Genomic DNA, 27,223 nt, shown 5'->3' on the forward strand with positions numbered 1-27,223 from the left:
GTTGGGATTCAGGCAGTTTAGGATGGGTTAAAATTAGGATTATGGTGGTTTAGGCTGGCGCTCACCGAGCGCCGCCGCCGAACCTGACTGAACTACGGCGCGGCGTGCGTGGTTTGGCAACTGTCTCCGTGAGCGGCCGGTCGGTCAGCCACTGGTTTTGCCGGGATTCTAAATTTGAATCGCCGTTGCACGGCCTCTTAACGTCTCATCGTACATTCAATCAAAATGCACAGAAGCTCTCCCCTGCGATGAAAATACATTTCCGGGCTTGCGCGCTATGCCGCCGCGTCACCTCGGCTCAAGCCGTGTAAATAGTCTGTAAGGCAGCAAATGTTGTTTTACATCAATACTAACCTATATTCATAATGTGGAATGAATGTGCCCACGGATGAAAAAGCGAAGCTGTGACCAGAATGTACGTTGAAATGAATGGAGCCGGCGATCTTCCTTTCAAATATCGACACTTTCCCTTGAATTCTCGCCAAAATCTTCTCTCTTTAGCAACCTGCTTCTTCCTTTACGCTGAATCTAAGAAATGTGATCACATTACAATATATTGTATGTGCAGCATCAAACGCCTATACGGGCTCGCTGTTCAGGGCGTCTGGAAGCAGTAGAGCGTGTTCGACCGGGATACGGCGGCCAATCATAGTGCCACGGCGCGTGTCCTGGAGCCAATAATATTAGAGCAGGGCGTGTCCTGCCAGGAAAACGCGCGGGAATCCTACTAATGTTGGCCGTTCCCTTTCCGGTCTGTGTCAATTGTAATTTGGTTCGTCTTTTGTAAAAGTGTTCTGGCTTTTGTTCATTTCGTTTCTGAAATGTAAAAGTGTTTCACGATTTGTTATATCGTTTTGCACTTCCAGGCCACCGTACTTCATGACTATGTACTGCATTTTATGAACGATTAGCCAGAATTGTTGGACAGCTACACTAAGTCACATTCAGGAGCTACGTAGCTGACGTAGCGCTACGAGTAATGTCGCTTCCGAGCATACGGTGACGTTGGCTTCCCACGTAGTTCAACTGTCGCCTATAATCACTCAATCAACGCAGTATTTGATTGTCGCGAAGCCGTCGGCTGCGAATATCCTCGTGTGAAATTGGGTTTACTAAACACACGAGGTGAACGTGACAAATAACCCCCGATACCTTTTCGTCCACGGAGAGCCAACAAGACAACCGCCTTTTACAGCAGCACAGAACTACAGGCCCAGTGGCAAAATGCAATTTTACAGTAGAAAACAAAAACAAAACTGCAACCTCTCTCTCTCTTTCTTTCTTTCTTCGCCTCTCTCTTTGTTGCTCTCTGTCTATCCCTCCTTTTGTACTCCGCAACCACGCCGAGTCTCGGGTTTGCTCGAGCTTTCTTTTTCCCCTTGCCTCGATCACTCGCCTGCTCGTGCGGAGTTCAGTTGAATGTTCTAATGAGTGAGGACTGGAGTCTTAGACCTGCTCCATGCGGAGACTGTGCTGAGACAACCTCTGTTGTGATTGGGCGCAGGACAAATAAAACTGAATTGAGTTGCCGTGTGAGCGCTTCTCACATGTACAGTACGCTGTATCAATGAAAAGGACAGAGCAAACATTTGCCAAAGTAGCACAACAATGTCTGCAAACAGACGGGTAACCGATATATGGATGACTGAAATACATTGAATTGCTATGCATCAGGCAGCCTCCTCGAGTGTGTCAAATACGCGATGTTTTGAAGACTCCGAATGCAGATTTGCACTCACCTCTGGGCCACGCTCTTGTGCAGCGCAGGACTCACTGTCTCCCTCTGAAAAGGAACCCGACTCATCGCTGGAATTTGTGCCATAGGACTGTTCACATTTGATCTTGGGTTGCCCCTGGTTAAAAAGGACACCCCCTACGCTTGGATCCTGCTGGTCCGCATTGAGGCAGCGGGCCATGTTGGAGCAAGGCGAGGACGAAAACTCAAACTGAGGCAGGCTGCATGGCGAACCTCCACTGCCATCCTCTGCATAGGAGTATGAGGAACAGGAGCTGGATGTCCTGGTGCGTGTCTCACAAGGCGGTGAGCGCGGGCACACTTTTATGGGAACCGGGCAGCTGGTGTTCGGCCGCGGGCGGCACAGTAGTTGGGGATCAGCGGAGGCGGCGCTGGGAGAATCGCCCTGGGAGGTCGGAAGCGACTGACTGGCTGCGGGACGCATTCCCTTTGGCGAGTGCTCGGCGAGCTCCATCTCAAACGAATTCCCACCAGGGTAGGAATGCGCCGGGGTTACGAGACGATTGCAGGCTCCTGAGGAAAATATGACACTTTGTCGATCAAGCTCAACCTCCTGTTTGCAGATTTCATCACAGGACGTGGACTTGAGGGACAGACCTGCAGCGAAATTGTCTTTGTTCTTGGGGGATATTAAAGAGAAACTGAACTCCCCAGCGAAAGCTCTGAAGTCTTTTTTGTGATCTCCCTGAGAGTTCCCCTTGTCCTGGGGGCAGACAAGCCTGTTGGCAAAGAGCTGCTGTGATGTCATGGGTGGATCGGGGAGGTCCACTCCTTTTTGAAATAAGGCTTGGACGCAGGAAGCCGACTTGGTTCTCTTGATTATTTCTGTAGACGTGGGATTATCCATCTCCATTGCTGACTCACTATCCTTATCCCCGATGTCCTGCTCATCGCCCGAGAGGCACAACGAGATGGCCTCTTCCTCTGCTTGCGGTTCAACTTTGATCTGTGCCAAAGACATCCTGTCCTGACCTGACACTCCCCCACGAATGCTGCTCTCTTTCGTTGTGCTCGGAAAACCTGAGGTACTGGTGTGTGAAGAGAAATCATTATTGTGCTTGTTGCAAGCCCACTGGTATTTCCTGTACTTAGGACATCTCGGCAGGTCCGATCCTCGACGTCGATCGAAGTCCAGTCGGCCATCTGTGAAGTTACTCGGTAAAGTCATCGCGAGCCGATCCTCGCCGGGGCAGTGCAAGGAGGCGAGACCGCCGGCGCGTCGTATCCTCGGGGAGGAGGGCCTTTCGGCTACGGACTGCATGCTTTCGTTCTCTGAGTCGATGGCTTCGGCCGCCGCATTGTGACAGCGCAGCAGGCTCTCCTCACCGAGCAGCTGAGCTTCGAGAAAACGAAAGCATGAATCCTCTAGGTTGTGCATGCGCAGGAATTCGGCACAGCGGATGACCTCTTGAATGTTTTCTTTGCTGAGTAGCAGCTTGGCCGTGTAGGCAAACTGCAACAATGGGGCGAATCCTCTCGCAGTGACCTGCAAAATAACAGGGAAATTGTCAGGATTACCATCACAGCAGTCATTGTTTGGAGTACTTGGGTGCGGTGACAGAACCAGACAGTCCTAATGGCCATTCAAATATGGTGTAAGCTGTCATTTCATCTTCCTAAAACTGTCAATTAAAGCAGTCGACAGCAGCTAATCACTGCTGGCTGTTGTTTAACCTCCAACTTCTTTATACGGCATCGTTATGGAGACATTATTGACAGAGAATAGCATACTAAGCAAAGTTAGCAACCTGTTTAGGGCACGCACAGGAGTTCGGAACCCCTTGGCATCTCATTTGGTACACTTCGATGCACTCTTTGTTTACAGAAATTTTGTTTCGCTCCATATACTCTGATTTATTAGGCCAGACAACGCCTTGTGTGTCAGCGCCTTGTGTCCTCAGGTCAAGCGTCTGTAAAGCCTAATGGTTTGCAAGACCTTCCCATTTACACCTAACACCAGTTAATTAGGTAAACCCCACAGCCGGCGGAATTCTACGCTGCTGGCTTCTTCTTTTAACCATGTGAGAGGAAGGGTATGGTGCAGCCTCTCACCATGACCCAATGACTTTGTTGCGCTTATTCCTTTACTCCAATTCAGTAGATTCCCAGCGGTTTCTTATCGCGTGAGAAATGCATGACCCGTGGCATTTTGAAATCAACACGCTCAAAAAGACATAACTGCAATAGTTACGGTGGCAGCGGCTCAGTTGGTAGAGTGTGTGGTTCACTGACTGAAGGGTAAGCGCTTCCGACAGGCCACTGTCAATTGCCTGACCCGATGAACTCATTCAGTGCAGTTGGCAAATCAACTTGTCAAGCAGAATCAATACATTCCCTACTGTTGACAAGTTTTCTCGTCAAATACGTTTTTTCCCCCCACCGGATTGGCCGGCGAAGAGTCTGATCTAACAACTGCACTGTCATTTTCAAGATGGGTTTCATTTGCTTTAGAACGAAAACCGCCAGCAGAGGGCAGCGGCGCAACATTTTAGATTTGACAAACTGCCCTCTCAGCCTTGACTGCCACAAACGGGCAAGGCGCGTACAGCCTGGAAGTCGGACGAGCTAAGCATTTTTACACACGAAGAGATAAAGTATACTGTATGTATGCTATTCACAGAGTATGGATTGTAGTAGTTATCACAATTGCGTGTTCGTGTCAGAAATACGTATAACTGAGATCTTGCAGGACGAGGGCCATGTCAACAGCCAGTCATGACCGACACGGATTCCGGGGAGTTGGCGTCACTCGCGGCATTATACAGCTAAATACGTGATTATTTTGCAATCAAAAGCCATTCCTAAATGTTGTTTGAGCTAGATCATACTATGAAAACACCTTCAGATGTCCGAAGTGTGACAAAAAGCAAAGAAAATATGCAAGCATCAAAGTTACCGTTGCATAAATGCTGCTTTTCACAAAAAAAGCCAATTCTCTCAATATTCTGTGGGACATGACCCCAAAAAGAAAAAAAGCACGTAACTATAGAACGGAAAAATGTAGGCTGCAACTTTTTTTTCCTGCTGAAAGAAGAGAGTCCATCCTTTCGTTCGGTACAGAGGGGATGTACATAATCCTAGGGCACAATATCCTGTAGGCCTTGAAAGATTGGTCAAAATCCGAAAGAACGGCTGGTACTCGGGGTTGTCTTTTCTGAAAATGGCTGGCACTGAATGAGTTCAAGAAATGTATCATCTTGACGGCGGTCGACTTACTTTGAATTTGGGGAACACAACCTCACCTCAGGTTCTAAGGGGAGCTGAAAAAATATTTGCGTGACCTACCACAGAGTATATATATTTTTTTTAATTTAAACAACAGTATTTTTGTTCCTTATATTTATTTGGTTTGCACATGATAAGCTAATCAAGACGAAATAGGGTATTCCATGTGGTAACACTTTAGAGTCAGGGAATGATGGTGGCAATTCCGGCCTTAAATAAAGTCAGTATATCAGCAGGTATTAACAATGGGAAAGAAGAGAAGAGCAATACATAAGGAGGCACAAACATTTTGGGGGAAAAACCGAAAAGAAGTGTACAACAGTAGACACTGGCGTATTGCTGCAACCTCATTCATTGCCGTAATGTACATCATTGTACGCATTTATTGTTAAGAACAAGCTGCTGACTCGATAGCCACGGGGGGAAAGTGTATGTGAAGGAGAGAGCGAGAGCGAGAGAGAGAGAGGAGTGACTTTGGTTGCGTCTATGACACCTTGGGAGGAGGGTACAGACTTTCTAGACATACTGACGACAACAACACATCTACCACATAAATGGTACAACCACACGTACACTCAACTCTACACACAGGGAATACTACATTTAAACTGTTTATACAGATTTACCGTAATTTCTCGTGTATAATGCGCACCCATGTATAAGTCGCATCCCCCAAAGTTGACCTCAAAATTCTGGAAAACCCTTCAACCTATATATAATGCATTTTTACAATGCATGATTTTGCATCTAGCCATATGATCAAAACGAAGTATTATCTGTATTTTATTCGTTTTTTCAAATAATTATTCTGAAGTTAAACACCTTATTTGAACACACAATACTTTATTTTTATTTACTTGCTCTTATTTTGAAATTAACAGCACTACTTTTATTGAGTAAATGAGAAAAGACACCGTTGTGCTCATATGTTTGATTACTGAGGCAGAATTTGTAATATGGGTACAATCTTGAAAGAAAACATGAAGGACCAGGCGAGACACATTTAATTTGACTTTAATGGGATTCAAGTTAAACTGTCAAGCATTTCAGAAAAGCATATATCATTAAACAAAACATAACCATCAAGAAATTAATGATGGTTGGTGTTCAGTCATCAGTCGTATTAAAAAAAATTAAACATTTAAATTCACAAATTGGGCCTATCGGGCCTTTTTGGCCTGTGGGACTCCTGAGGCAGCTGATGGCTACCGGCTGGCCAAGCGGACTGCGGCTTCGGTGGTCGCTGAAGCAAAAACTCGGGAGCGGGAGGAGTTCGGTGAGGCCACGGAGAAAGACTTCCGGACGGCTTCGAGGAAATTCTGGTCCACCGTCCGGCGTCTCGGGAGGAGGAAGCAGTGCCCCATCAACACCGTGTATAGTGGGGATGGGGCGCTGCTGACCTCGACTCGGCTGGTCAGTGTTGTAGTTCCAATTCTAATTTAATGATGAACTCTCAATTTTTTCTGTCTTTTACCACTTAAAATTTTACTAGCAGCAGTCACATGCTTCCTCAGGCGATAGCTCTTCTTGTCATCAATCAAATCTGTTCCTACCACCTTCTGTAGGGTACTCAGTCTTCACAAACTTTTTGACATCTGGAAAATATTCTTGTTATAATAATAATAATAATAATATAACCGTTTTACCGAATGTATCCTGCAAAAACAGCACCGTCAGAGTCACCATCAGTCTCCATCCCCATAGCCTGGCTACCGCACCATGCCGAACCTGCTCTATTATGCTGAGATCATCAGTGTTTACCCGGTCAGCAGCCTTCAGTCGCTGTTCGCCCCTCAACGTCAACGACCCCGGCTTCCGCAACCGGACCTGCCTGGGCGCGATCCTCGTGGCTATCAGCAGCAGCGGGTCTCACTGTAGCATTGTTATGCGGGCACGCCACCTTTTATGACCAACATCTCCACACTAAAAACATTGAATGCTTCCCCGAGCTTACATACACCATATACATTCCTTCCTCGTGACGAACACGGAAAGCAACATCCAACGTCTGCGTCGGAGAGTCTAAAAACATGAAAACCTGTCGTCTAAATGACTGAACATGCTTCAGTTTTTCATCCTTACATCCTATCCTAGCCCGACATTACGAAAACCGCAAGCAAACTTTCCAAAAACGCTTCAGCTCCCGTTCCAGCGCCTCGTTTGAAATAAACGGAGGGACGCCCGACGCGGTGATCCGTGTTGACGGTACGGCCAGCGGGGAAACTGGGTTAAACTCGTCATTTAGAATTAATCCATTCTCTATAAATTCCGTGACATGTTTTTGATGTTTAAAAACACAACCATCGCTTTATTCATGCGGGATGCATGCGAGATATGCATATATCCCACCAGCAGCACTGGCTCCACCGTGAAGCAAGGCTGTGGCACAATCCGCACGCCGTACCTCAGAGACGGTGGCGTCTCAGGCGGCGCCATCCTGGCCACAAGGCACGGACAAACTGTACGAAAACAAGACTAACCTCTATTTATACACCAAAAGCCTACACCGTGAAGATACAATAATCACACAAGACAAAACAAGTATTTACATAAATATACAAATTTGTTCTTCCAAATCTCCCTCACACTTCTCTGAAACACACCACCACAGAAGAAGAAGAAGAAGAAGAAGATTGAGAGCATACAGGTAAAACAATGTAGCCGAATTGTGACACACGCGCTACAAATCTTCTTCTTCTTTTCCTTTCGGCTTGTCACGTTAGGGGTCGCCACAGCGTGTCATCCTTTTCCACGTTAGCCTATCTCCTGCATCCTCCTCTCCAACACCAACTGCCCTCATGTCTTCCCTCACGATATCCATCAACCTTCTCTTTGGTCTTCCTCTCGCTCTCTTGCCTGGCAGCTCCATCCTCATCACCCTTCTACCAAAATACTCACTCTCTCTCCTCAGGACGTGTCCGAGCCTTCAAAGGACTTTCTCTAACTTTGTCTCCAAAACATCCAACCTCGGCCGTCCCTCTGATGAGCTCATTTCTAATTCGATCCAACCCGGTCACTCCGAGAGCGAAACTCATCATCTTCATGTCCGCCACCTCCGGCTCTGCTTCCTGTCGTCTCTTCAGTGCCACTGTCTCTAATCCGTCCATCATGGCTGCTCTCACCACTGTTTTATAAACTTTGCCCTTCATCCTCACAGAGACTCTTCTGTCACATAACACACCTGACACCTTCCTCCACCCGTTCCGACCTGCTTGGACCCGTTTCTTCACTTCCTGACCACACTCCCCGTTGCTCTGGACGGTTGACCCCAAGTATTTCAAGTCCTCCACCCTTGCTATCTCTTCTCCCTATAGACTCACTCTTCCCGCTCCACCCCTCTCATTCATGCACATATATTCTGTTTTACTTCGACTTATCTTCATTCATCTCCTTTATGCCTCCACTTTTCTAACTGTTCTTCAACCCGCTCCCTGCTTTCACTGCAGATCAAAATGTCATCTACGAACATCATGGTCCACAGGGATTCCAGTCTAACCTCATCTGTCAGCCTAGCCATCACCACTGGAAACAGGAAGGGGCTCAGGGCTAATCCCTGATGCAGTCCCACCTCCACCTTAAATTCCTCTGTCACACCGACAGCACACCTCACCGCTATTCTGCTGCCGTAATGCATGTGGTGTATTATTCTAACAAACAACCCCAATTCCAATGAAGTTGGTACGTTGTGTTAAACATAAATAAAAAAAGAATACAATGATTTGCAAATCATGTTCAACCTATATTTAATTGAATACACTACAAAGACAAGATATTTAATGTTCCAACTGATAAACTTGATTGTTTGTAGCAAATGATGATTAACTTAGAATTTGATGGCTGCAACACGTTCCAAAAAAGCTGGGACAGGTGGCAAAGAAGAAGGAGAAAGTGGAAGAATGGTCATCAAACACGTGTTTGGAACATGCCACAGGTGAACAGGCTCATTGGGAACAGGTGGGGGCCACGATTGGGTAGAAAAGGAGCTTCCCTGAATTGCTCAGTCATTCACAAGCAACGATGGGGCGAGGTTCACCTCTTTGGGAACAAGTGCGTGAGAAAATAGTCCAACAGTTTCAGGACAATGTTCCTCAACGTACAATTGCGAGGAATTTAGGGATTTCATCATCTACAGTCCATAATATCATCAAAAGGTTCAGAGAATCTGGAGAAATCACTGCATGGAAGCGGCAAGGCCGAAAACCGACATTGAATGCCCGTGACCTTCGATCATTGCATCAAAAACCGACATCAATGTGTAAAGGATATCACCACATTGCCTCAGTAACACAAGCAGTACACACAATACAGTTCGGCGCTACATCCTTAAGTGCAACTTGAAACTACTACCAGGCAACTACCAGCATCTGTGATGGTATGGGGCTGTGTTAGTGCCAATGGCATGGGTAACTTACACATCTGTGAAGGCACCATTCATGCTGAAAGGTACATACAGGTTTAGGAGAAATATACGCTGCCATCCAAGCAACGACTTTTTCATTCTGCACGTTACAACAGGGAATAGAAAAAATAGAATAGAAAAAGACTGGCCTGCCTGCAGTCCAGACCAGTCTCCCATTGAAAATATGTGGCGCATATTGAAGCGTAAAATATGACACCGGAGACCCCCGGACTGTTGTTATACCACCATCTGTCCCTCTAAGTTCCTTCATCACCCTTGTTTCCCTTTCCAAGATGGACATTACAACCTGCACCAATCACGATTCTCTCTCTGTCTGGTATGCTCAGAACTACTTCGTCTAGCTCCTTCCAGAATTTCTCTTTTGCCACATCCTACCTGTGGGGCATAGCCACTAACATAGCACCCTCAATTTCAAGTTTCAGCCTCATCACTCGATCTGACACTCTTTTCACCTCAAAGACAAAGTGTTCAATACAGCCATTTCCATCCTTTTTGCAAAGTCTACCACCATCTGTCCCTCCAGGTTCCTTTCCCGGATGTGAGGCTACAGGGAGAAGAGATAGTAAGGGTGGAGGACTTTTCTTCATTACCCCTGTTTCCTTCACCAACATGTCCATTAAAATCTGCACCAATCATTACTATCTCCCTGTCTGGGATGCTCAGAACTTCTTCGTCTAGCGCCTTCCAGAATTTCTCTTTCACCTCTTGGTCACATCCTAGCTGTGGGGCATTTCCCCTAATCACATTATATATATATATATATATATATATATATATATATATATATATATATATATATATATATATATATAAAACACCCTCAATTTCAAGTTTCAGCCTTATCACTCAATCTGATACTCGTTTTACCTCCAAGACATTCCTAGCTAACTCTTCTTTTAAAATAAGCCCGACTCCATTTCCCATCTATACCATGGTAAAATCATTTAAACCATGCCCCTAAACTTCAAGCCTTACTGCCTTTCCACCTGGTCTCCTGGACACACAATATAGCAACCTTTCTCCTAATCATCAAAATCAACCAAACTCCCGAGATTTTCCCGTCATAGTCTCAACATCCAAAGTCCCCCTCTTCTCTTTCTGCATAAGAACCCGCTTTCCACCTCTCCTTCATCTTCGACCCACAGGAGCTGAATTTCCATCGGCGCCCTGCACGTTAACGGTGCCGAGGGCGGACATTGTTAACCCGGGCCACGACCGATATGGTATGTAATTCTTTAGATGAACACTCATATTTGTTTGGCAAAGTTTTAAGCCGGAGGCCCTTCCTGACGCAACCCTCTGCATTTATCCGGGCTTGGGACCGGCCTACAGTTTGCACTGGCTTGTGCCCCCCATAGGGCTGCATTAAACTCTGGGAGACCATTTCCTGAAATTTACAGTTAACAAACGACTGTCATAAACATCAAAGGGTAAGACATTCTTTCAAACCCCTATAATAACCTGAATTATGTATTTTTCTGTGATCCAGCTTGCTATATTACCCCGGACCAGCATGAAGGCTAAAAATGTTTGTCGCTTCCAAGACTAATTTCATGAACAAATTTATTAAATACAAATATCTCTGCTATATTTTTTACTTCCTATTTGAACAATTTGAGCGTTTGTTCATTCTGGAAATTAATCTATTAATTTCATTTAAGAAAAAAACATCTTTGGATTACAACGGTATTGATATGACTTCAATTAAAGAAATAATTATAGTTATTGCCGAACCACTGTCACATACAGTATGTGTAATTTATCATTTAAATTGGGTTCCTTTCCCAGCAAAATGAAAACTGCTAAAGTCCATCCATCCATTTTCTTTACCGCTTATCCTCACGAGGGTCGCGGGCTGCTGGAGCCTATCCCAGCTATCTTCTGGAGGGAGGCGGGATACACCCTGAACCGGTCGCCAGCCAATCGCAGGGAACATAGAAACAAACAACCATTCGCGCTCACATTCACAGCTATGGGCAATTTAGAGTCTTCAATCAACCTACCACGCATGTTTTTGGGATGTGGGAGAAACCGGAGTGCCTGGAGAAAACCCACCCAGGTCCGGGGAGAACATGCAAACGCCACACAGGCGAGGCTGGGATTTGTACCCTGGTCTCCATAACTGTGAGTTAGATGTGCTAACCAGTCTTCCACCGTGCTTGCTAACTGCTAATGTGATACTGATATTTAAGGCATGAGAGAAAAATCTCAGGCCGGTTTCCACGCTGTCCCAGTTTTAAAGAATTCTGGAAACACTCTGTGTGGCATGATTAGACAATGTTCTAGACAAACACGAGTTACTCACAAAGAACCAATATGGTTTTAGAATGAATCGATCAACCTCAATGGCGCGAATGGATCGGGTAGCAGAAGTAACCAGTGAAATCGACAAATTGGTATATTCATAGATTTAGAGGAAGCTTTCGACACAGTTGATCAGGATATCGGATTAGACGGGTTAGACCACGACCTTATAGTCAGTAACCACCTTTAGATTACATTGTCTCCAAAATGTAATCCAAAGCGTGCTTCTACCGCAGCTCTTTTAAGTCACCCTATGTTCCTGCCTCTTCTGGAAGAATGTGTTACATACAGCCAATTTGATCCTTGTTGCAAAGTCTACCACCATCTGTCCTTCCAAGTTCCTTTCCTGGATGCCGCACTTACCCATCACTTCTTCATCAACCCTATTTCCTTCACCAACATGTCCATTACAATCTGCACCAATTACGACTCTCTCTCTCTGTGTGTCTGGGATGCTCAGAACTTCTTCGTCTAGCTCCTTCCAGAATTTCTCTTTCACCTGGAGGTCGCATCCTACCTTTGGGGCATAGCCAATAACAAAGCACCCTCAAGTTCAAGTTTCAGCCTCATCACTCGATCTGACACTCTTTTTAACTCAAAGACATTCTTCGCTAACGCTTCCTTTAAAATACCCCCTACTCCATTTCAATATCTACACCAATGGTAAAATAATTTGAACCCTGCCCCTGAGCTTCTAGCCTTACTGCCTTTCCACCTGCTCTATTGGACACGCAATACCTTTTCTCCTAATCATCATGTCAACCAACACCTGAGCTTTTCCTGCTTGTTTGTCATGCTGTTTTGTTTTTTCTCCTCTATGTTTCACTCTCTGCTGCCTCACGGCCCTTGCTGTATGTTAGTTTATTTTGCACTCTGACCTGCGGTACCTGCGCCCCTTCTTTTCAGTACCCCCCCCACCCCATATGCCAATCCCAAAACATACATGGTAGGTTAATTGAAGCTTGTCCATAGGTGTGAATGGTTGTTTATTTAGATGCGCTTCGCGATTGGCTGGTGAACAGTTCAGGGTGTACCTCCCATCTCATCCTAAATCAGATGAGATAGCCGCCAGCACACACACCTGTGACCCTATTGAGGAAAAGCGCTTCGGAAAATGGATGGATGAATGGAGGTAGACTCTCATTTCTACATTCTTTATATTTGTGATATTCCCCACACCTTCTTTCCTTTGTCCGTCATTGCTGTATAACCAAATCTCTTGAAACACCTCATTCGTCTTGGCATGTATTCCCTCATATTCTACATCAAATTGCCGAGTAAAATTTGTCCGGGAGTCTTTCCTCAAACACTAACATAACACTCTTACTATTTATACTCTCTCCGTCCCTTGTTACTTGTAATCTCCTTGCGTCCCTTAATTTTCCTCCTCTCAAATTCGATTCGATTTCCTCGATCGCAACGTCCTCTGGTATTCCCCAGATCAGCACTTTATTCCACTAACCCCCATCCACCCGGCTCACACTCACCACTTTACACCTTCCCACCTTTTTCAACCTGCATGCTCTGCCCTTTTGTTCCTCATCTCTGCACTGTATCATTAAGTTCCCGTCCCATTACACTTTTGCAAGTTCAATATCTCCAACTTGATTTTAAAAAAAAAAATAGAAGTTGAACGGAACTAAATGGAAACAGTCCTTTGTCATCGGTGAATCGAAGAATAACCTTAAACTCCCTTCTCAAAACCATTTTCACGACCTTGACGTTCCTAGTTGTTATTCTTTTTCTTTTTAATGACTGGTTCAAATAGATTCTCTCTTTACCTTCACTGTGTCATGGTCTGTCCCTGCAGTTCCGTTGTTGGAGCTTGGGTGGCGCTTTGCGCCCCTCTCGCCCTCTCTCTTCCCAGTAACCAGCGCCACCTCGGGTGCGCACCTGTTGCCAATCAGCGCTCTACACTGCCTGCATTTAAGTCCGTCAGATCCAGGAAATCGGCGCCACAGTATTAACGTTCACCCGTGGTACATCGGCTCTCTCTTCGCATGTAAGCTACGCTACTCCCCACAACTGTACTCATCTCATTGCATGATTTAAATATTGATATTTACTTAGATTATTTCCTCTGTACCGACCGCAGACCTACAAAAACGTCAAAAACACGCACATCCTAAACCCAACAGGAAGTCAGCTGTGACCTCGTAATTGTGCAGTTGGACCATTTTCGCACGCTTGCGGATGCCATACTTACAGTTCAGCAAAGAGCTATTCGTGGTAACGTCACACCTACTCCTACCAAACTTGGCAGGTGCGTGCATTACCCCGACACCTACAAAATTGCAATGACAACCCATATTCCAAACAACAGAAACTGACCTACGACCTTTTAAAGGTGCACTTTGAAAAAATTTCCCGGTGTCGCACTTTTGCAAACTTGTCCGACAGGTTTCATCCGATCAACTTCAAACCCGGCCAGTACCAGGACCAGTACCATCTCGACGACTGGCACATGAAAAGTTATCAAAAGCTTTTTTTCGTGACACTCTCGATGACGCCCGCGGCTCTTCGACGCTAGCTTCTCTCGGGTCGCCGTGAAACAGAACATGGTGGCAGCTCATCAAAGACCTATTTGCGCGACGTTGCACCTACGCCTATGGAAATTCCTACACACGCGTAGCACCCCCGACACAAACAAAATTGTAACACAACCCATGCCCGAAACTTAACATAAAATGATCTACGGCCTGTTTAAATGTAACATTCACAGCACTTAAAAGTCCCACCATAATTACCAACAATACAGTACTGTAGTAGGCCTAAGAGTTCATTCCCTTTTTCCAACACCCGCATTTACTCAATATTCCCTTTGACATGGTTTTGCACTTCTCTGACAGCAGCAGTGTGAAATCATTTGCTTCCCATCCTCCCATTTCGTGTGGCCGGACCTTTTTCCAACATTCGCATGAGTCATACCTTTGCACTAAACTACAGCCTGGGGGGCCATTTGCGGCCCTGACTTCATCGTGCCAAAACCCCAACCTGCCAGTTCCCCCAACGGGGCCGGGGTGCGACTGCCCGATTATAGCTGCTCACAGCTCTAGTTATGATTGTTTTTGTTTACACAGTAATTATTATATGTTTATTTCCTGCTACAAAAATAGAAAATAAGTTTAGTGAGCTTTTTAGAAAAGACTGGGCAGTTTTTTTTTTTTCCCCCTTTAATAAACGTTATTTGAAGTTAACGGTAGCAGATACAGAGTCAACGGTAAATCGAAGAGTCGAAGATACTACATGCCTCTGCCTGTAGGCCATGTGGGCTAGGCCAGTCATGCAATAGTTCCGAAAATATTTTCAACAGAGTGCAAGCAGTCGTAGTTCTAATTGCTTTCGGATTTTCCGACTATTGGATCTATTGGACGTATCGTCTGATCTCATTATCAAAGGTAACAACGTGAGGTTTGTCATTCATGAATTGATTGCGAAGAATATGAAATTTGGCCATGATAAGAATACAATTAATAATACACGTGTGTGTTTTGTTCTGTGCATTATCATTTTCTAAGAGACCTACCACTACATCCTTCCCCGACAAAACAGAATCCCCATGAATATGGTCACAAACAAAATCAAATAAGCTCTGCCAGAACAGGGCAATAGCAAAATAAGTGAACAACAGTCTCAGGGTACTCCTTCCAGAAACTACAATTCCCATCTCTGTGCTTTTTGAATCTTTTTTGGATATCGTCTTTGGCTGGATAGAATCGATGGATGATTTTCGAAGAAATTTCTTCCATGCTATTTGGAATCAAGTATTTATTAAGTAACAACCAGGCCTTTTCCCATGTAATATTTCCCATAAATTGATTCCAATATGCCAAAGACGGGGCAGCGAGCCACCTTTTGCTCGGTAAAATGCATAATTTCCGTGGTGTCATTTCCGCTACACCATTTACGGTGTGCCATCCAGTGGGCCAGTGCGGAAAATGAATCGGGCATTCACTAAATATATTTAAAAAAATACTGGAAAATCCAGCAAGATACTAGAGGACCTGATAGGTTTAATCAGCACTGTGTCATCTCGTCTACGAGTGGCTTGTATGGAAAGGACACAGAAATAGTTGCGTAGTGCAGGTTTAAAAAATACAGAATGTTGATAATCTAAAAAAGGAAAGCATTGGTCATTTGTTCTGAAGTGAAATGTATTATTATTTGCTCTTGTGCATTCACAATTGGCCTTTAACCAATTTCATCCGATTACTCGATGATTCGATAGCTGCAGCCCTACGCCGTAACATGATCAATTTCACCGCTCGGCACGATGCCCGACTGATCTAACGGCAGCTGCCTTGTTTCGATTTGATGGAACCGCTCAACCAGAAAAGACCCGCTGCTAACCAAGCTAAAAGGGCGGCAAACAGTATTGCCGCCGAGCATTGCGTATACATGTTCAGAGCTTGAACGACTTCATTGCCACCCATGAATGTAAACATGTAATAGTGCAACTGTGGCGGTAGCTTGCGCATGTGTGGAAATGTATTGAGTGAAATCATGGCTTGAAAGAGAAGGATTAGCCAGCCTGCTACAGCCAAACATGCTTAGCAACTCTGAACGAGGAAAAGCTCGGCATACCAATGGGTCTATTTTCAGTTAATATCAGCAGCTGCTGCCTGCATGTTGAGAACTTTTAAGTGCCCAGCAACATATGCGATTACGCCACGGTTATAACCATCACAGCATCCAATCAGGGACCGCTTTAAGAGCGCTACAGAGAGTTTGTACTAGGTTGAAAACCAATTATTATTTTATTTCGATCATTTCCTTTCTTACTGTGTGAATATCTACTATTTTTAAAACAAAGTGTGTTGTGACTCATATTGCATGATTTAAATATTGATATTTACTTAGATTTGTATTTTGTATTAAAAAAGGAGCCATATAAATTACAAAGTAACATTTGCCAACAAACACCAGTGATGTTCCCGTTGTTTGTTTGTTTCAGCTGGATTCAAAAACATCGTGTTTGTGATCAACACACTCGTGCAATGTAACGTATGACATTTGCGTACGGTGGAGAAGAAAAAAAACATTGTTTGCAATTTTGTAAAACATAAACATAAAATTGCGATCGTTCCTAATAATATTGTGATAACATTTTGAGGCTGTATTGCCCATCGTTCTCCTTTACAATATATTCTTCTTCTCTTACCCCTGACGTCCTTTCAGAAAAAGTCTTTGCAAAAAGCCAAAGAAAAAGACTTAACACAAACGCAGAGTTGATTCTTTGATGCTGCCTGAAATTCTGTTTAGTATCACGAAACATACGACATAAAATACTGGCAAAGATGGTGGTTGGAAACAAAAATTGCGTGAACTTTAGGATACATTTTTCAATTTTTGTCAAACACCAAAACATTTTCAAAATTCAAGGTACTACTATATCACTTTTGAGGGTTTTATCACACCCCTTCTTTGTTGCTGGAGAAGACAGGTTACTGTTATCCATACAATTGGGTAAGTAAAGTCTCTCGCATCTCCCCCCCGCCCCCCACCAGCCCCCTCCCCCAAACAGTGGATTAAATCAGATAGTGTCTCGTAATCCGCTCACAGTGCAATTAAATATAAGACAGACACTGAGAAGGACATGAACTCACATCTACACCGTTTAAGTCTCCTGCCGACCGAGCAAATATCATTTGGTTAATTTATTTCGTAGCTATGGGTCATTTCCAAATAATTGATTCATAACGGTAAAGACGTGGCGCAATGAATTTCCTTTTGAAAATCAATGTATTTAACGGATGAATATTTGAATTATTCCAATCCAATCCAACTTTATTTGTTAAGTACTGTAAAAGCATTCAGTGCACCAAAGTGCTGTATAAAGCAATAAAGAATAACACATACTCGAGAGAGGTTTGAAATAAATCACAAAATTAGGTCCGGCAACAGCCAAGCCTGACTTCAGGGACAGTCAGGAGCAGCTGGCGAGCTGACCTCAGCGAGCGAGTCGGCTTGTTAGAGTGAAGAAGCTCACAGAGGGAGGGCGGGGCAAGAGCATGGAATGATTTCAAAGCAAATTAAAGGATTTTAAAATAAATCCTGAAGTGCATTGGCAGACAGTGCAGCAAGGCCAAGACGGGGGAAATGTGCTCAAGTTGACAACCCCGATTCCAATGAAGTTGGGACGTTGTGTTAAACATAAATACAAACTGAATACAATGATTTGCAAATCATGTTCAACCTAGATTTAATTGAATACACTACGACGACAAGATATTTCATGTTCAAACTGATCAACTTGATTGTTTTTAGCAAATAATCATTAACTTTGAATTTTACGGCTGCAACACGTTCCAAAAAAGCTGGGACAGGTGGCAAAAAAGACGGAGAAAGTTGAGGAATGCTCATCAAACACGTGTTTGGAACATCCCGCAGGTGAACGGGCTCATTGGGAACAGGTGGGGGCCACGATTGCTTCCCTGAATGGCTCAGTCATTCACAAGCAAAGATGGGGCGAGGTTCGCCTCTTTGTGAACAAGTGCGTGAGAAAATAGTCCAACAGTTTAAGGACAAGGTTCCTCAACGTAAAATTGCCAGGAATTTAGGGATTTCATCATCTACGGTCCATATCATCATCAAAAGGTTCCGAGAATCTGGAGAAATCGCTGCATGTAAGCGGCGAGGCCGAAAACCGAAATTGAAAGCCCGTGACCTTCGATCCCTCGGGCGGCACCGCATCAAAAACCGACATCAATGTGTAAAGGATATCACCGCGTGGGCTCAGGAACACTTCAGAAAACTAATGTCAGTAAATACAGTTCGGCGCTACATCCGTAAGTGCAACTTAAAACTCTACTCTGCAAAGCAAAAGCCATTTATCAACAACCCCCAGAAACGCCGCCGGCTTCTCTGGGCCCGAGCTCATCTAAGATGGACTGATGCAAAGTGGAAAAGTGTTCTGTGGTCCGACGAGTCCACATTTCAAATTGTGGACGTTGCGTCCTCCGGGCCAAAGAGGAAAAGAACCATCCGGACTGTTATGGACGCAAAGTTCAAAAGCCAGCATCTGTGATGGTATGGGGCTGTGTTCGTGCCAATGGCATGGGTCACTTACACATCTGTGAAGGCACCATGAATGCTGTAAGGTACATACAGGTTTTGGAGAAACATAGGCTGCCATCCAAGCGACGTCTTTTTCACGGACGCCCCTGCTGATTTCAGCAAGACAATGCCAAACCATATTCTGCAAGTGTTACAACAGGGTGGCTTCGAAGTAAAAGAATGCGGGTACTAACCTGGCCTGCCTGCAGTCCAGACCTGTCTCCCATTGAAAATGTGCGGCGCATTATGAAGCATAAAATACAACAGCGGAGACCCCGGACTGTTGAACAGCTGAAGCTGTACATCGAGCAAGAATGGGAAAGAATTCCACCGACAAAGCTTCAACAATTGGTGTCCTCAGTTCCCAAACGTTTATTGAATGTTGTTCAAAGAAAAGGGGATGTAACACAGCGGGAAACGTGAGCCTGTCCCTGCTTTTTTGGAACGTGTTGCAGCCATAAAATCCTAAATTCATGATTATTTGCTAAAAACAATCAAGTTTATCAGTTTGAACATTTAATATCTTGTCTTTCTAGTGTATTCAATTAAATATAGGTCGAACATGATTTGCAAATCATTGCATTCTGTTTTTATTTATGTTTAACACAACGTCCCAACTTTGCACTGACACACACATGGAGTCTGTTACAGTAGTCCAGCTGGGTGGTAACAAAGGCATGGACAACTGTTTCAAAATACTGCCTTGAGAGGATTTGCTTGATTTTGGACAGCTGCCTTGAGTGGTAAAAGATGGAATTGACAACTCCCTTGATCTGAAAAAAAAAATGCCGGATCAGCATCAATCTTGACACCCAGATTATAAATGGTTGTTTTGGTCAGAATACCCAAGGAGAAAAGATCCACTGTGACGTTCCTAGCAGTGCCCCCCAAAAACATTCACCTTTGTCTTCTTGTCATTACAACTTTTCAAAGCAAGCCAGGCTTTTATATCATGGAGACAGTTGAGCAATGGGTTGAAACAATATCAGTCACTCTTTTTTAGAGGCAGACAGATTTCGGTGTCATCTGCATAAAATTGGAATGACATTGCATGTTTCCTGATTAACTCTTTCAGTGCCAGTGACGGAAAATGTGGTCAACGGAAATCCAAGTGTGGCTTTGTTGTAAGATGTCAGTGCCCGTGGCACCTTTTTGCTACGTTTTTTTTAAGGGGTTGGGTGGGGGATGGTCTTGGCCAGCTCTCCTATGATTATTAAGCTGGGAATGTGCTTAAATGATGAATTGTGGCCAGTAGATGGCAGCCATGGGTCTCTTTTGGATGAGATCAGCATGAATCACAGGAAGAGGAGAGGTGGAGAAAGACAGCCGCCGTACAGGTATCTATGGAGTAGACAAGCGACGATGGCGACACGGGTAAATTTGGACTCAAGCTTGAACCAAGTCATTTTCGCGGTATTTCTACGACCAAAAGTGTTGCGAGAGAGAGGATGAGACGATGGAGATCATTCTGACTCAGCGCTAGAAGCCAAAACGCGAAAGATACAACAGCCTAGGTTGCCTTGTCGAAAAGCTACTCCAACGAGCGGCGCTCCGGACCAAGCTCACGCTGCATTTTGTCAGATTTCTGTATTTAACACATACATAAGGCGCACTGTATTATTGGGCGCAGGCATGCCAAAACATACGGTAGCATGCATGCACACTAAAACAATGTTTTGAAAAAGGCAGCGGGAGCAAAACCGAAAGCCGCATTATAAGGCGCCCCGTCCATTTTGGAGAAAATTTAAGACTTTTAAGGGCGCCTTATGGTCGTGAAAATACGGTATTCACATCACACTGTTGCAATGATACAATTCTATATTTCTTTATATTTCATGATGATAATTGTTTGTATATCTATTCACAGGCCATGGGGAAAATTCTGGCTGGCATGAAGAAAGACGAGCTGCTCCAGCACATTGTGGATGAGACAAACATCTATGCTCATCAGATTATCCACGCACTGGATCTGACATGGAAACCCGTGTCTGTCCCAGAATGACAGATGGGTAAACACACTCTTGCATATACCCACAAGAAAGGCCAGGCCCTCAAGAAGTCAATTCAAATGTAAAAATGTTACGTTGACTCATTGTAAATTACATTATTTTGCAATCAAAAACACATGCTGACGCACGCACGCACACACACACACCTAGAGGAACATGTAACTGAAAATGTCGTGCCAATAGTTTTTAAATTGTGTAAAAGTTGACAGTAAATTTATATTTATTTTGCCATTAAAAATACATAATTTCACACAAAACTGGGTTTCTCAGTTTTCTTATTCCTAAATAGGCGATTTGCGTGAAACCAAGGTATTTTCTACTGCTGATGACTCAGAAACGGAATAAGGTAGAAACAAAAGTTTTTTTCTGACGAAAGAAGATTCTAATCTTTCATTCGGTAGTCTCCGTGTTTACACAGTCAAAAAACAATATATTCTGTGGGCCATTAAAGATAAGTCAAAATGCTCTAAATCAGCTGGCACTCAAGATGTCTTTTCTGAAGATTGCTGGCTTTGAAAGAGGTAAGGAGCTAAGTGGAAGCAAATCGAGGGAAAAGAAAAGGGGCCCTAGAACTGAGCCCTGTGGGACACGACACAGGAGGGGAGCTGAGAAGGAAACGGTCACCGAGGCTGACACTGAAGGTCCTTTCTGGTAAGTATGACCTGCACCACTCCAATGCTTTGCCACTGATTCCCACCCATTGCTCCAGGCAGGAGTCAGGTCCAGTGTCGGATGCAGCAATTAAATCTAAAAGCACGATCATAACACAGTCGGCGGAGTCTGTCGCTACATGATGTCAATAACTATGTTTAACAAATCTCATTCTGTTATATGCAGCCTTTTTAAAATGGATTGGAAGACCTCAAGAATGCTGTGTTCATTAAAAAAAACAAAAAAAAAATATCTTCTCCAGGATAATTGAGAGAAATGGCAGTTTGGAAATGGGCCTTATTATAGGCAGTTGTTATCCATCAAAAGGTCATAATTGTTTCCATCCAGTCATCCATCCATTCGTCCATTTTCTTCCGCTTATCCCAGGTCAGGGCAGTAGCTTTAGCAGGGAAGCCTAGACTTCCCTCTCCCCAGCCACTTCATCCAGCTCTTCCGGGGAGACCCCGAGGTGTTGCCAGGCCAGCCGGGAGACATAGTCTCTCCAGCGTGACCTGGGTCGTCCCTGGGGTCTCCTGCCGGTAGGACATGCCCGGAACACTTCACCAGGGTGGGGTCCTGGAGGCATCCTAATTAGATGCCCGAGCCACCTCATCTGGCTCTTCTCAATGTGGAAGAGAAGCGGCTCGACTTCGATGATCGAGCTTCTCACCCACTCTCTAAGGGAGAGCCCGGATACCTTGCAGAGGAAACTCATTTCAGCCGCTTGTTTACGGGATCTTGTTCTTTCGGTCACGACCCACAGCTCGTGACCGTAGGTGAGGGCAGGGATGTAGATCGACTGGTAAATTGAGACCTTCGCCTTTCGGTTTAGCTCCTTCTTCACCACAACGGACTGATACAAAGTCCACATCACTGCAGACCCTGCACCGATCCGCCTGTCGATCTTCCGTTTCATTCTTCCCTCACTCGTGAACAAGACCTTGAACTCCTCCACTCCAGGCATGATCTCATTCCCGACCCGGAGAGGGCACGCCACCGTTTTCCGACTGAGAACCATGGTCTCAGATTTGGAGGTGCTGAGTTTCATCCCAACCACTTCACTCTCCGCTGCGAAACGCTCCAGTAAGAGTTGGAGATCACGGCTTGATGAAGCCAACAGAATAACATCATCTGAAAAAGGCAGAGATGCAATACTGAGACCATCAAACTGGAACCCCTCTACACCTCGGCTGCACCTTGAAATTCCGTCCATAAAAGTTATGACCAGAATCAGTGACTAAGTGCAGCCTTGGCGGAGTCCGACTCTCACTGGAAACAAATCTGACTTACTGCCAGCAACGCGGACCAAACTCTTGACACTGGTCACACAGGGACTGAACAACCCGTACAAGGGGTTTTGGTACCCTACACTCCCGAAGTACCCCCCACAGGATTCCCCGAGGGACACGGTCGAACTCCTTCTCCAAGTCCACAAAACACAACTCCCATACACCCTCGAGGACCCTGCCAAGGCTGTAGAGCTGGTCCACTGTTCCACGACCAAACCACACCGCTCCTCCTGAACCTGAGATTTGATTTCCCTGATTTGATGACCCTCCTCTCCATCACCCCTAAATAGACCTTACCAGGGAAGCTGAGGAGTGTGGTCCCCCTGTAGTTGGAAAACACCCTCCGACCCCCCTTCTTAAAAAGGAGCACCACGACCCCAGTTAGCCAATTCAGAGGCACTGTCCCCGATGTCTACGCGATGTTGCAGAGGCGTGTCAACCAGGACAGCCCCACATGCAGAGGCTTTTGGGTCATCCACCCAAGGCCCCGGGCTTGCCACCAAGGAGCGTTTTAACCACCTCAGTGACCTCAAACCCAGAGACAGAAGAGCCCGCCTCAGAGATCCCAGACTCTGCTTCGTCATGGGAAGGACTGTCGGTGGAATTGAGGAGGTCTTCGAAGTATTCTCCCCAACAACTCACAATGTCGCTAGTCGAGGTAAGCAGCGTCCCTTCCCCACTATACACAGTGTTGATGGTGCACTGCTTTTCTCCTGAGATGCCGGATCGTGGACCAGAACTTCAGAATGTCCTCACCGAACTCCTCCCAACCCCGACCGGCTTATGGGCACAGCTCCGGTCGGCCACCTCAGCAATAGAGGCGCGGAACATGGTACACCCGGACTCAATGTACCATGCCTCCTCCGGAATGTGAGCAAAGTTCTGTCAGAGGTGGGAGTTGAAACTCCTTCTGACAGGGGATTCTGCCAGACTTTCCCAGCAGACACTCACAATATGTTTGGCCGTGCCAGGTCGGACTGGCATCTTCGCCCACTATCGGAGCCAACAATCCCCCAGGTGGTGATCAGTTGACAGCATCGTCCCTCTCTTCACCTGAGTGTCCAAGACATGCGGCCGCAAGTCCGATGACACGACCACAAAGTCGATCATAGAACTGCGGCCTAGGGTGTCCTAGTGCCAAGTGCACACATATACACCCTTATGCTTGAACATGGTGTCCGTTATGGACAATCCGTGGTGAGCACGGAAGCCCAATAACACAACACCGCTCGGGTTCTGTTCGGGTACCGTTACTCCTAATCACGCCCTTCCACGTCTCACTGTCATTGCCCACGTGAGCATTGAAGTCCCCCAGCAGAGGGATGGAGTCCCCAGCGGGAGCGCTCTCCAGCACCCCTTCCAAGGACTTCAAAAACGGTGGGTACTCTGAACTGCTCCAACAGTCAGGACCCTCCCCCCCCCCTACCCTCTCGTCCACCGGGGTGAACCCCAATGTACAGGCGCCGAGCCGGGGAGCAATAAGTATACCCACACCTGCTCGGCGCCTCTCACCGTGGGCAACTCCAGAGTAGAAGAGAGTCCAGCCCCAATTTAGAGGACTGGTACCAGAGCCCATGCTGTGCGTGGAGGCGAACCAGACTATGTCTAGTCGGAACTTCTCGACCTCACACACCAGCTCGTGCTGCTTCCCTGCCAGGGAGGTGAGGTTCCACGTACCTAGAGCCAGCTTCTGTAGCCGGGGATCGGACCGCAAAGGTGCCTGCCTTCGGTCACCGCCCAGCTCACACTGCACCTGCCCCTAAGGCCCCTCCCACAGGTGGTGAGCCCATGAGAAGGGCTCATGAGACCGACGTTACCGACTTTCAGGCTGTGACCGGCTAGACCCCATGGGTGCAGACCCAGCCACCAGGCGCTCGCCTTCCAGCCCAACCTCCAGGCCTGACTCTAGAGGGGGCCCTGGTTGCATAATTGTTTCGAAGAAAATAAATATTCTAAAGTAGTCGCAGTAAACTTTTAATGCTAAAATGCCTTTACCCTTAGGTGTCCGAAATGAAGTTTAATGATTTACAGCATGTTTTCTTAAGATGCTAATTACAATTTTGGATAGGCCTATATAGGATTTTTCTCCTATTGCTTAATATGCCTTTTCCACACAAACTAACACAAATGCTTAGAGTCTTCAGAGTTCCTTTTTTTTTTTGGTTCTTTGACAAACAGTCCTTCTTTTTGTTCACTGAAGCTGTCTTTACCGTGAATTCCACTGGAGGGAGCCTCATTATTAGACTCATTAGGTCCTCAGTCGGAAAAGGGTGGCGTGCCCTCTCCAGGTCGGGGATGAGATCCTGCCCCAAGTGGAGGAGTTCAAGTATCTTGGGGTCTTGTTCACGAGCGAGGGAAGAACGGAACGGGAGATCAACAGGCGGATCGGTGCGGCGTCTGCAGTGATGCGGACTTTGTATCGCTCCGTTGCGGTAAAGAAGGAACTAAGCCGAAAGGCGAAGCTCTCGATTTACCGGTCGAGCTACGTTCCTACCCTCACCTACGACCGCTTGTATCCAATCCCCGGATACAAGCGGTCGAAATGAGTTTCCTCCGCAGGGTGTCCGGGCTCTCCCTTAGAGACAGGGTGAGAAGCTCGGCCATCCGGGAGGATCTCAGAGTAGAGCCGCTGCTCCTCCGCATCAAGAAAAGCCAGATAAGGTGGGGTGTTCTGGGCACGTCCCACCGGGAGGAGACCCCGGGGATGACCCAGGACACGCTGGAGAGACTACTTCCTTGGAACGCCTCGGGATCCTCCCCAGAAGAGCTGGATGAAGTGGCTGGGGAGAGGGAGGTCTGGGCGTCCCTGCTAAAGCTACTGCCCCCGCGACCCGACCTCGGATAAGCGGTAGAAAATGGATGGATGGATGGATGGAGAGCCTCATTATGTTGTTGCAAAAAACCAGAGGGATCTGTGAGCCAATTTGCATGCAATTGACAGACAGCAAAGTAAATGGTGTTATTTCGGAGATTCTGTATGAATATGTATAGATGTTTTCAAAAATACATTTGTGAAATTGATTGAATTTTAGGCGAGTGTAATGGGTTTAATGAGTCGTTAGGATCATGTATGCTTACATCAACAGCGTTTGAAGGATAACACGTAAATTGTGCAACTCCCACGATTGTTGTGAAGCTGTTTTGGGTCTTCACCATGATGCACTTTTCTCATTAAAGTTATGCAAGAGGTATATTTCGGCGGGCAACCACCATTTGCTCTGTCAATAAGCATTGCCTTTACTCTGAATGCCTAAATAGTTAAATCACCAATATCTTTTGGGAAATAGGACTAAGCGTGGATGTATCAGCAAGGGAGACATGTACACACATTAAACCAAGGTGGCATCACGAAATTGCCAAATTAGATTTGGCAATTTAGCGTCTTTACCATTACTAAACAAATGATATGGAAACGACCCATTCACTGTGGGGTTGTCTAAAACCTGGTTACATTTGCAGGATTGCAGGCTAAAACAATTGGTCTCAAAATTATGTGTTTGAGGGACGTACCTCTTCAGGAAGGCTGACCGTGAAGCCATTCTCTGCCTGACCTACCGCCACCTGAAGGAAATACTCGCTGCAGGCAGCCAGCACGGCCCGATGCCCGCGAAATTCCTTGCCCTCCACGAGGACAGTCACATCGCACAGGATGTCCTGCTTCCGCTGGTCATTAAGGCAGAGGAGGATATTGGTACAATGAACTGTTGACTCATACACATACATGGGGGCTTCAGGTTTCTCATCCACGGACATTCCGCTCGCAATCTGAAAACAGAAGGCATGAAGCTTACAACCAAACCTGCCACCTGTAACCTTGTAGATACTGTAAAATAACAATGAAGGAAAAGAGTTGAGAGGAAGGCTGCAGGATATTGGCAAAAGTCACATTGCAATTTTCTTTAACCCTGCGATATATATCTCGCAATGTTCAACAATAAAGGAGAAACGTCATGTGAAAACCAGCACACATTTCTCTTTTTTCCTCTCTAGAAAAAATATAGAAAAGTGCAGAGAGACAAATAACCACATTTTCACAAAACAACCAATTTCAAATGGATATGTCGAACATTTTGTCAAACAATGCATCTTTGTGACGTCACGCAGTTCTCGAAGTAGGACAGCAAAATGATTACAGTGCGTCTTTCACAATACATTTCATTCCAATCCTCTATTCTAGTTCAATTGGCAGAAAGTATTACGGACACAACACATAATAAACAAATACCGTAATGTATGTTTTTCTGGCTGGCACAACCATGTTAACCTCGGGTTTTGTTGTGCAATATTTGTATTGGCCTACCATGAAATGAGTGTATTTGCAGTGGTGTGAAAAAAGTATGAGCCCAATTCACAAATTGTAAGATTTTTGCACAGTTTTCCAACTTTAACGTTTAAGATAATTAAGCAAATGTAATGATCAGAAAAATAGTAAATGGTTTCTTTCTTTGTTTTTGTTTTTTTACATAAATGAAATCACCATTTAAAAACAACATTCTAAGTTCACTTGGGTTTA

General features: G+C 45.5%; 1 protein-coding gene across 2 annotated transcripts in view; it reads right to left on the minus strand.

The window, feature by feature from the left end:
• bach2b (BTB and CNC homology 1, basic leucine zipper transcription factor 2b) overlaps nucleotides 1-27,223 on the minus strand; it is a 90,634-nt gene that overhangs the window by 22,343 nt on the left and 41,068 nt on the right. The window contains exons 2-3 of one of the 2 annotated variants that reach the window (XM_061705148.1): nucleotides 26,221-26,475; nucleotides 1,740-3,242 (exon numbers count right to left, since the gene is read on the minus strand). In XM_061705148.1, the coding sequence (XP_061561132.1) occupies nucleotides 1,740-3,242; nucleotides 26,221-26,463 (1,746 nt within the window). In that variant the 5' untranslated portion in view covers nucleotides 26,464-26,475. The remainder of the gene's footprint in view (nucleotides 1-1,739; nucleotides 3,243-26,220; nucleotides 26,476-27,223) is intronic. The other variant, XM_061705149.1, reaches the window with a different exon arrangement.

Source organism: Phycodurus eques, chromosome 18 (genome assembly GCF_024500275.1).
Source record: "Phycodurus eques isolate BA_2022a chromosome 18, UOR_Pequ_1.1, whole genome shotgun sequence".
NCBI classification, from domain to species: domain Eukaryota; kingdom Metazoa; phylum Chordata; class Actinopteri; order Syngnathiformes; family Syngnathidae; genus Phycodurus; species Phycodurus eques.